Raw genomic sequence first — 12,712 nt, forward strand, 5'->3', positions numbered from 1 at the left:
CTTGGATGTGCCTCACTGAATGAACACAGCTGAATACATTCTCATATCTTACGTGATAATGTGCTGAGGAGTGAAAGTGTCCGGCTAATTTTATAAAACAAAAAGGAATTGCCGTATGCTTTCGCTACAATGTATGCTGTGGAAGTTTCAGTACACTCTTAGAAAAAAAAGGTTCCAAAAGCATTCTTCGGCTGTCCCCATAGGAGAACCCTTTTTGGTTCTACCTGGAACTAAAAGGGTTCTACTTAGAACCAAAGAGGGTTATTCAAAGGGTTCTCCTATGGGCACAGTCAAAGAACCCTTTAAGCTTCTAGATAGCACCTTTTTTTCTAAGACTCTAGTATGTTTTAGGGCCTCCCGGGTGGCGCAGTGGTCTAGGGCACTGCACTGCAGTACTAGCTGTGCCACCAGAGACTCTGGGTTTGAGCCCAGGCTCTGTCGCAACCAGCCGCGACCGGAGAGGTCAATGGGGCGACTCACAATTGGGCCAGCGTCGTCCGGGTTAGGGGGTTTGGCCGGTAGGGATATCATTGTCTCATCGCGCACTAGCGACTCCTGTGGCGGGCCGGGTTGTGTTTTGGAGGACGCATGGCTTTCGACCTTCGTCTCTCCCGAGCCCGTACGGGAGTTGTAGCGATGAGACAAGATAGTAACTACTAACACCTGGGTACCACGAAATTGGGGAGAAAGGAGGGTAAAAATAAAAATTAATAAAAAAGAGTGTAGTATGTTTTCATAGTGCTGATATTAAAGAGGGAGAAAGAAGCTTCTGAAGAAGAGGAGGACCCCGTATGCCCATTCACCATGATGGGGGGAGGGAGGATGGACGGCATCACCGTACGTCTCTAGCTGTTAGTAAACTGCTGCCATGTCCCCTCTCATAGTTCTCTATAGCCCTCACTTTCAGACAAGCACAACTCTTCAGCAGAGGAGAACAGAAGCAGGAGCTGAGTTGTTCACGTTCTCTCTCTAAGGTCAGCGGTCAAAGACAGTGATGTAAACGTTTTGGGGGTTATAAAACAGAGGGCAAAAGTAGCCAAATGACACCATCTTTTTAATAAGGTAAGAAGAGTGCTCCCTTTTCTTTATTGGAGTCAGTGCCCTCCTGGTCAAGCAGCTGACAGTGAATTTTAAAATGATTGATCTTCTCATTGCAACTGATATCTCACGGTTGGTCATACTAGTTCCTGGCGGTTCCATCCCTGGCGCCTGTCTGCCCACTGTGACATCACCGTCCCTCGTCCAAGCTGACGCCCATGTTCTGACGCCTCATGATGCTGATGCGAGAGCTGTAGGGGGCTGGGAGTGGAGGGGCTGGGGCCCTCTGGAGCAGCTCTGCCTTGGGTTTGTACTGGTCCACCAAGATCTTCAGCACCGCCTCCATCTTATGGCTCATCTGGTCCATCTATTTATACAACACACAGCAAACAAAGATACATGTTTTAGGTTATAGATGGGTGACTATAATAAGGACATTTCATAAACAACAGGGAGGGTCATGTTAAAATGTCTATTCTACTGAGCCATTTACTTTATGTTCCTATTCTTATTTTTGACTATTTCTTATTGTTGTTGCATTGTTGAGAAGGAACCTGCAAGTAAGCATTTAATTGGATGGTCTTACCATGTGTCTCCTGTACATACGACTAATACAACGTGAAACTTGAAACATGTTATCTACATTCGTGACTGTAGAGATATACTGCTGTCATAATTATATGTGCAAGACTAAAGTCAGTCAGTGAGGACATTTAAATGGGTGAAGCATTTGAGCAGTGTCACCGAGTTTCAGCCTTTCTTTTGTCTGCCAGGCCTCCAATACCGAATACACATATTCAAGTCCACACTAAAGATACACCTCTTCACACAGGCTTATCCAGATTATTTGTCATCTTGACTTTTATCCTCCCTCTAGTTCACTTCCTGATTAGTCTGTCCTTATTCTTTTATATACTTATGTGGCTTTGGGTTTGGTGAAAAGCGCTTCAAATAAAATGTATTATTATTATAATATGGCCCCATCCCAATGACAGACCTCTAGTGTATAATAACATGTTTGTCTGTCTGTCATGGTATACCTGCAGAAGCCACTCATTAAAGCAGCTAGCCCGGCTCAATGATCCAGGAGTAGGAGGGAGGGCTTTAAGTACACACATGCACACACACACACACACACACACGCATGCACACGCACAAATGCATGCACACACATGAACGCATGTGCACACACACACGCGCATGCACACGCACAAACGCATGCACACGCACAAACGCATGCACACACACACCAGGGACTCAACTGTAAACACAGGTGTGTCTGTCACCCAACAGACAGAGGCATCTCAAGCAGGGAACCTCCTTAGTTTTTCTAACCCCTGTGTGTACAGATCAGCGCACACGCCCTGTATGGCAGAGGTAAACAAGCCAGGCTGTCTGCCGACACACAGACACACACGCTTGCGCGCACACACCTTCTGTTGTTTGCTCTCATGATTTGGTAAATACAGGAAATTTCCACGACACTTTCTAAACATCAAATAGTTTTTTTACAGATCTTTATCATCCTGCCCTCTGTCTTGACATTGAAGTTATGTAGTTATACTTTCAGGAATTAATGATCTTTGGCTTAACTTATCACTACTTGTTAACCTGATTTATAAATGTAATAATCATTGAGATAAGTGGTAATGGTAATGGATTCCGATAAAGTTGGAGAGGTTATGTGTACATCATAGTTCATGAAAGAGCCATGGAATCTCACACAACAGACAGGCAGGCTGGCAGGCAGGCAGGCAGGCAGGCAGGCAGGCAGGCAGGCAGGCAGGCAGGCAGGCAGGCAGGCAGGCAGGCAGGCAGGCAGGCAGGCAGGCAGACAGACAGACAGACAGACAGACAGACAGACAGACAGACAGACAGACAGACAGACAGACAGACAGACAGACAGACAGACAGACAGACAGACAGACAGACAGACAGACAGACAGACAGACAGACAGACAGACAGACAGACAGACAGACAGACAGACAGGCATTTGCCAACGTTCATTCCAGTCATAACTGATACTGAGGAACTGCAGTATTTTGTCTGACATTCACTGGTATGTTTGTGTGTTGAGGATTGGGCTCCTCCCTCTTTTAGTGAGAGTGGCCATGACAATTTTACAGTACAACAGGACATTGAGCATCAGTCATTGTTCTTGAGATATGAAACCATGGATGAAGCCTATTCAATTACGTCAAATAAGATCACTCCATACCAATGACTCACAGGTATCATAGACTCGTCATAGGAGGAAGTAGGAGAAGGAAAAAACAAAATAACAAAAAGTTAGAACAAGTCCTGGATTAGACTACAAGGTTTATCATGACATAAATAGCTGTTTTAAGAAAATGGAGTACTCGCTGCCTGGTCAGGGGGCAGAACATACACTATATATACAAAAGTATGTGGACACCCCTTCAAATGAGTGGATTCGGCTATTTCAGCCACACCCGTTGCTAACAAGTGAATAGAGCACACTGCCATGCAATCTCCGTAGACAAACATTGGCAATAGAATGGCCTTAGTAAAGACCTCAGTGACTTTCAACGTGGCACTGTCATAGGATGACACCTTTCCAACAAGTCAAATCGTCAAATTTCTGCCCTGCTAGAGCTGACCCGGTCAACTGTAAGTGCTGTTATTATGAAGTGGAAACGTCTAGGAGCAACAATGGCTCAGCCGCAAAGTGGTAGACCACACAAGCTCACAGAACAGGACTGCCAAGTGCTGTCATATGTCCTCGTTTGCAACACTCACTACCAAGTTCCAACTGCCTCTGGAAGCAAGGTCAGCAGAAGAACTGGTCGTCCGGAGCATTATTTACATTTTGGTCATTTAACAGATGCTCTTATCCAGAGCGACTTACAGTAGTGAGTGCCTACCTTTTCATACTGGTCCCCCATGGGAATAGGACCCTCAACCCTGGCGTTGCAAGCACCATGCTCTACCAACGGGACCCTGAATTGGGTTTCCATGCCCGAGCAGACGCACACAAGCCTAAGATCAACAAGTGCAATGCCAAGCGTCGTCTGGAGTGGTGTAAAGTTCACTGCCGTTGGCGAGTGATGAATCCTGCTTCACCATCTCAGACCAATCTGTGTTTGGTGGATGCCAGCAGAATGCTACCTGCCCCAATGCATAGTGCCAACTGCAAAGTTTGGTGGAGGAGGAATAATGGTTTGGGGCTGTTTTTCATGTTTTGGGCTAGGCCCCTTAGTTCCAGTGGAGGGAAATATTAATGCTACAGCATACAATGACATTCTAGACGATTCTGTGCTTCCAACTTTGTGGCAACAGTTTGGGTAAGGCTCTTTCCTGTTTCAGTTTGACGCCCCTGTGCACAAAGCGAGGTCCATACAGAAATGGTTTGTCAAGATCGGTGTGGAAGAACTTGACTGGCATGCACAGAGCCATGACCTCAACCCCACCGAACAACTTTGGGATGAATTGGAACGCCGACTGCGAGCTAGGCCTAATCGCCCAACATTAGTGACCGAACTCACTAATGCTCTTGTGGCTGAATGGATGCAAGTCCCCACAGCAATGCTCCAACATCTAGTGGAAAGCCTTCCCAGAAGAGTGGAGGCTGATATAGTAGCAAAGGGGGACCAACTCCATATTAATGCCCATGATTTGGAATGAGATGTTTGATGAGCAGGTGTGTAGTGTCTTTTGGCAATGTAGTGGATAACAGTGTAATAAACATGCCAGCAGTAATCTACTTATCAGCATTCCTGTGGTTTTTAGCATGGATCAGGAAACCATTTAATTTCTTTGGGCTGAACAGGGTTAGAATATTGAACAAGGTTAAGGTTAGGGTTAAGGTAAGAGCTCTGAACAGGGTTAGAATCTTGAACAAGGTTAAGGTTAGGGTTAAGGTAAGAGGTCTGAACAGGGTTAGAATCTTGAACAAGATTAGGGTAAGGGCTAAGGTAAGAGCTCTGAACAGGGTTAGAATCTTGAACAAGGTTAGGGCTAGGGCTAAGGTAAGAGCTCTGAACAAGGATAAGGTTGGAGTTAGGGTTAAGGTTAGGTTTAGGGACAAGCCTTTCTCATTACAGTGTTTTGCCTCCTTTTACAGGGCTCTAACCCTAGCTTTATGTTCCCATCCTGGTTCAACATTACCCTAGTCTGAACTATACCAATAACTCTAACCCAAGTTCCAACGACAACCATAACCCCAACCCTAGTCTCAACTACAACCATAACTCTAACCCTAGACTCAACTACAACAATAACCATAACCCTAGTCTCAAATACAACCATAACCCTAACCCTAGACTCAACTACAACCATAACTCTAACCCTAGTCTCAACTATAACCATATAACCATAACCCTAGTCTCACCTACAACCATAACTCTAACCCAAGTCTCAATTACAACGATAACTCTAACCCTAGTCTCAACTACAACCATAACCCTAACCCTAGTCTCAACTACAACCATAACTCTAACCCTAGTCTCAACTACAACCATAACCATAACCCTGGTCTAAACTACAACGACAACCATAAACCTTAGTCTCACCTACAACCATAACCCCAAACGTAGCCTCAACTACAACCATAACCATAACCCTAGTCTCACCTACAACCATAACTCTAACCCTAGTCTCAACTACAATCATAAATCTAACCCTAGTCTCAACTACAACCATAACCTTAACCCTAGTCTCAACTACAACCATAACCCTAGTATCAACTACAACCATAACCCCAACCCTAGTCTCAACTACAACTATAACTCTAACCCTAGTCTCAACTACAACCATAACCATAACCCTACTCTCAACTATAACTATAACTCTAACCCTAGTCTCAACTACAACCATAACTCTAACCCTAGTCTTAACTACAACCATAACCATAACCCTAGTCTCAACTACAACCATAACCATAACCCTAGTCTCAACTACAACCATAACTATAACCCTAGTCTTAACTACAACCATAACCATAACCCTAGTCTCAACTACAACCATAACTCTAACCCTAGTCTCAACTACAACCATAACACTAACCCTAGTCTCAAATAGAACCATAACCATAACCCTAGTCTCAACTACAACCATAACTATAACCCTAGTCTTAACTACAACCATAACCATAACCCTAGTCTCAACTACAACCATAACTCTAACCCTAGTCTCAACTACAACCATAACTCTAACCCTAGTCTCAAATAGAACCATAACTCTAACCCTAGTCTCAACTACAACCATAACCATAAAATCCTAGTCTCAACTACAACCATAACCATAACCCGTCTCAACTACAACCATAACTCTAACCCTAGTCTCAACTACAACCATAACTCTAACCCTAGTCTCAACTACAACCATAACCATAACCCTAGTCTCAGCTACAACCATAACCCCAACCCTGGTCTCAACTACAACCATAACACTAACACTAGTCTCAACTACAACCATGACCCCAACCCTAGTCTCAACTACAACCATAACCCCAACACTCGTGTCAACTACAAACATAACTCTAACCCTAGTCTCAACAACAACCATAACCCCAACCCTAGTCTCAACTACAACCATAACTCTAACCCTAGTCCCAACTACAACCATAACTCTAACGATAGTCTCAAGTACAACCATAACACTAGCCCTAGCCTCAACTACAATCATAACCATAACCCTAGTCTCAACTACAACCATAACCCCAACCCTAGTCTCAACTACAACCATAACCATAACCCTAGTCTCAACTATAACCATAACTATAACCCTAGTCTCAACTACAACCATAACTTTAACCCTAGTGTCAACTACAACCATAACTCGAACCCTAGTCTCAACTACAACCATAACTCGAACCCTAGTCTCAACTACAACCATAACCCAAGTCTCAACTACAACCATAACCATAACCCTAGTCTCAACTACAACCATAACCATAACCCTAGTCTCAACTACAACCATAACCCTAACCCCAGTCTCAACGACAACCATAACCATAACCCTAGTCTCAACGACAACCATAACTATAACCCTAGTCTCAACTACAAACATAACCATAACCCTAGTCTCAACTACAACCATAACCCCAACCCTAGTCTCAACTACAACCATAACCCCAACCCTAGCCTCAACTAAAACCATAACCCAAGTCTCAACTACAACCATAACCCCAACCCTAGTCTCAACTACAACCATAACCCCAACCCTAGCCTCAACTAAAACTATAACCCTAGTCTCAACTACAGCCATCACTCTAATGATAGTCTCAACTACAACCATAACTCCAACCCTAGCCTCAACTACAATCATAACCATAACCCAAGTCTCAACTACAACCATAACCATAACCCAAGTCTCAACTACAACCATAACCCTAGTCTCAACTACAAACATAACCATAACCCAAGTCTCAACTACAACCATAACCATAACCCTAGTCTCAACTACAACCATAACTCTAACCCTAGTCTCAACTACAACCATAACTCTAACCCTAGTCTCAACTACAACCATAACTCTAACCCTAGTCCCAACTACAACCATAACCATAACCTATTCTCAAACTACAACCATAACTCTAACCCTAGTCTCAACTACAACCATAACTCTAACCCTAGTCTCAACTACAACCATAACCATAACCCAAGTCTCAACTACAACCTTAACCATAACCCAAGTCTCAACTACAACCATAACCCAAGTCTCAACTACAACCATAACCATAACCCTAGTCTCAACTACAACCATAACCCTAACCCCAGTCTCAACGACAACCATAACCATAACCCTAGTCTCAACGACAACCATAACTATAACCCTAGTCTCAACTACAAACATAACCATAACCCTAGTCTCAACTACAACCATAACCCCAACCCTAGCCTCAACTAAAACCATAACCCAAGTCTCAACTACAACCATAACCCCAACCCTAGTCTCAACTACAACCATAACCCCAACCCTAGCCTCAACTAAAACCGTAACCCAAGTCTCAACTACAACCATAACCATAACCCTAGTCTCAACTACAACCATAACCCCAACCCTAGCCTCAACTAAAACTATAACCCTAGTCTCAACTACAGCCATCACTCTAATGATAGTCTCAACTACAATCATAACTCCAACCCTAGCCTCAACTAAAACCATAACCCAAGTCTCAACTACAACCATAACCCCAACCCTAGTCTCAACTACAACCATAACCCCAACCCTAGCCTCAACTAAAACCATAACCCAAGTCTCAACTACAACCATAACCCCAACCCTAGTCTCAACTACAACCATAACCCCAACCCTAGCCTCAACTAAAACTATAACCCTAGTCTCAACTACAGCCATCACTCTAATGATAGTCTCAACTACAATCATAACTCCAACCCTAGCCTCAACTAAAACCATAACCCAAGTCTCAACTACAACCATAACCCCAACCCTAGCCTCAACTATAACCATAACCCAAGTCTCAACTACAACCATAACCCCAACCCTAGTCTCAACTACAACCATAACCCCAACCCTAGCCTCAACTAAAACCATAACCCAAGTCTCAACTACAACCATAACCCCAACCCTAGCCTCAACTAAAACCATAACCCAAGTCTCAACTACAACCATAACCCCAACCCTAGTCTCAACTACAACCATAACCCCAACCCTAGCCTCAACTAAAACTATAACCCTAGTCTCAACTACAGCCATCACTCTAATGATAGTCTCAACTACAATCATAACTCCAACCCTAGCCTCAACTAAAACCATAACCCAAGTCTCAACTACAACCATAACCCCAACCCTAGCCTCAACTAAAACCATAACCCAAGTCTCAACTACAACCATAACCCCAACCCTAGTCTCAACTACAACCATAACCCCAACCCTAGCCTCAACTAAAACTATAACCCTAGTCTCAACTACAGCCATCACTCTAATGATAGTCTCAACTACAACCATAACTCTAACCCTAGTCTCAACTACAACCATAACTCTAACCCTAGTCTCAACTACAACCATAACCATAACCCAAGTCTCAACTACAACCTTAACCATAACCCAAGTCTCAACTACAACCATAACCCAAGTCTCAACTACAACCATAACCATAACCCTAGTCTCAACTACAACCATAACCCTAACCCCAGTCTCAACGACAACCATAACCATAACCCTAGTCTCAACGACAACCATAACTATAACCCTAGTCTCAACTACAAACATAACCATAACCCTAGTCTCAACTACAACCATAACCCCAACCCTAGCCTCAACTAAAACCATAACCCAAGTCTCAACTACAACCATAACCCCAACCCTAGTCTCAACTACAACCATAACCCCAACCCTAGCCTCAACTAAAACCGTAACCCAAGTCTCAACTACAACCATAACCCCAACCCTAGTCTCAACTACAACCATAACCCCAACCCTAGCCTCAACTAAAACTATAACCCTAGTCTCAACTACAGCCATCACTCTAATGATAGTCTCAACTACAATCATAACTCCAACCCTAGCCTCAACTAAAACCATAACCCAAGTCTCAACTACAACCATAACCCCAACCCTAGTCTCAACTACAACCATAACCCCAACCCTAGCCTCAACTAAAACCATAACCCAAGTCTCAACTACAACCATAACCCCAACCCTAGTCTCAACTACAACCATAACCCCAACCCTAGCCTCAACTAAAACTATAACCCTAGTCTCAACTACAGCCATCACTCTAATGATAGTCTCAACTACAATCATAACTCCAACCCTAGCCTCAACTAAAACCATAACCCAAGTCTCAACTACAACCATAACCCCAACCCTAGCCTCAACTATAACCATAACCCAAGTCTCAACTACAACCATAACCCCAACCCTAGTCTCAACTACAACCATAACCCCAACCCTAGCCTCAACTAAAACCATAACCCAAGTCTCAACTACAACCATAACCCCAACCCTAGCCTCAACTAAAACCATAACCCAAGTCTCAACTACAACCATAACCCCAACCCTAGTCTCAACTACAACCATAACCCCAACCCTAGCCTCAACTAAAACTATAACCCTAGTCTCAACTACAGCCATCACTCTAATGATAGTCTCAACTACAATCATAACTCCAACCCTAGCCTCAACTAAAACCATAACCCAAGTCTCAACTACAACCATAACCCCAACCCTAGCCTCAACTAAAACCATAACCCAAGTCTCAACTACAACCATAACCCCAACCCTAGTCTCAACTACAACCATAACCCCAACCCTAGCCTCAACTAAAACTATAACCCTAGTCTCAACTACAGCCATCACTCTAATGATAGTCTCAACTACAACCATAACTCCAACCCTAGCCTCAACTAAAACCATAACCATAACCCAAGTCTCAACTACAACCATAACCCTAGTCTCAACTACAACCATAACTCCAACCCTAGCCTCAACTACAATCATAACCATAACCCAAGTCTCAACTACAACCATAACCATAACCCAAGTCTCAACTACAACCATAACCCTAGTCTCAACTACAACCATAACTCTAACCATAGTCCCAACTACAACCATAACCATAACCTATTCTCAAACTACAACCATAACCCCAACCCTAGCCTCAACTACCACCATAAACATAACCCTAGTCTCAACTACAAACATAACCATAACCCTAGTCTCAACTACAACCATAACCCCAACCCAAGTCTCAACTACAACCATAACCCCAACCCTAGCCTCAACTAAAACCATAACCCAAGTCTCAACTACAACCATAACCCCAACCCTAGTCTCAACTACAACCATAACCCCAACCCTAGTCTCAACTACAACCATAACCCCAACCCTAGCCTCAACTAAAACTATAACCCTAGTCTCAACTACAGCCATCACTCTAATGATAGTCTCAACTACAATCATAACTCCTACCCTAGCCTCAACTAAAACCATAACCCAAGTCTCAACTACAACCATAACCCCAACCCTAGCCTCAACTAAAACCATAACCCAAGTCTCAACTACAACCATAACCCCAACCCTAGTCTCAACTACAACCATAACCCCAACCCTAGCCTCAACTAAAACCATAACCCAAGTCTCAACTACAACCATAACCCCAACCCTAGTCTCAACTACAACCATAACCCCAACCCTAGCCTCAACTAAAACTATAACCCTAGTCTCAACTACAGCCATCACTCTAATGATAGTCTCAACTACAATCATAACTCCAACCCTAGCCTCAACTAAAACCATAACCCAAGTCTCAACTACAACCATAACCCCAACCCTAGTCTCAACTACAACCATAACCCCAACCCTAGCCTCAACTAAAACCATAACCCAAGTCTCAACTACAACCATAACCCCAACCCTAGTCTCAACTACAACCATAACCCCAACCCTAGCCTCAACTAAAACTATAACCCTAGTCTCAACTACAGCCATCACTCTAATGATAGTCTCAACTACAATCATAACTCCAACCCTAGCCTCAACTAAAACCATAACCCAAGTCTCAACTACAACCATAACCCCAACCCTAGTCTCAATACAACCATAACCCCAACCCTAGCCTCAACTAAAACCATAACCCAAGTCTCAACTACAACCATAACCCCAACCCTAGCCTCAACTAAAACCATAACCCAAGTCTCAACTACAACCATAACCCCAACCCTAGTCTCAACTACAACCATAACCCCAACCCTAGCCTCAACTAAAACTATAACCCTAGTCTCAACTACAGCCATCACTCTAATGATAGTCTCAACTACAACCATAACTCCAACCCTAGCCTCAACTAAAACCATAACCATAACCCAAGTCTCAACTACAACCATAACCATAACCCAAGTCTCAACTACAACCATAACCCTAGTCTCAACTACAACCATAACTCCAACCCTAGCCTCAACTACAATCATAACCATAACCCAAGTCTCAACTACAACCATAACCATAACCCAAGTCTCAACTACAACCATAACCCTAGTCTCAACTACAACCATAACTCTAACCATAGTCCCAACTACAACCATAACCATAACCTATTCTCAAACTACAACCATAACCCCAACCCTAGCCTCAACTACCACCATAAACATAACCCTAGTCTCAACTACAACCATAACTCTAACCCTAGTCTCAACTACAACCATAACCATAACCCTATTCTCAACTTCAACCATAACCATAACCCAAGTCTCAACTATGGCCATAACTCTAACAATACTCTCAACTACAACCATAACTCTAACCCTAGTCTCAACTACAACCATAACTCTAACCCTAGTCTCAACTACAACCATAACTCTAACCATATTCTCAAACTACAACCATAACTCTAACCATATTCTCAAACTACAACCATAACTCTAACCCTACTCTCACCTACAACCATAACTCTAACCCTAGTCTCAACTACAACCATAACCCCAACCCTAGCCTCAACTAAAACTATAACCCTAGTCTCAACTACAGCCATCACTCTAATGATAGTCTCAACTACAACCATAACTCCAACCCTAGCCTCAACTAAAACCATAACCATAACCCAAGTCTCAACTACAACCATAACCATAACCCAAGTCTCAACTACAACCATAACCCTAGTCTCAACTACAACCATAACTCCAACCCTAGCCTCAACTACAATCATAACCATAACCCAAGTCTCAACTACAACCATAACCATAACCCAAG

The 12,712-nt window shown here is 43.4% G+C and overlaps 1 protein-coding gene across 1 annotated transcript in view; it reads right to left on the reverse strand.

Annotated features, from left to right (window-relative positions):
* Window positions 1-593: 593 nt before the first annotated feature.
* LOC124037643 (potassium voltage-gated channel subfamily KQT member 1-like) overlaps window positions 594-12,712 on the reverse strand; it is a 345,000-nt gene continuing 332,881 nt past the window's right edge. Inside the window, exon 19 of the mRNA XM_046352566.1 lies at window positions 594-1,405. Coding sequence (XP_046208522.1) covers window positions 1,229-1,405 — 177 coding nt within the window. The 3' untranslated portion in view covers window positions 594-1,228. The remainder of the gene's footprint in view (window positions 1,406-12,712) is intronic.

This window comes from Oncorhynchus gorbuscha, linkage group LG06 (genome assembly GCF_021184085.1).
Source record: "Oncorhynchus gorbuscha isolate QuinsamMale2020 ecotype Even-year linkage group LG06, OgorEven_v1.0, whole genome shotgun sequence".
NCBI classification, from domain to species: domain Eukaryota; kingdom Metazoa; phylum Chordata; class Actinopteri; order Salmoniformes; family Salmonidae; genus Oncorhynchus; species Oncorhynchus gorbuscha.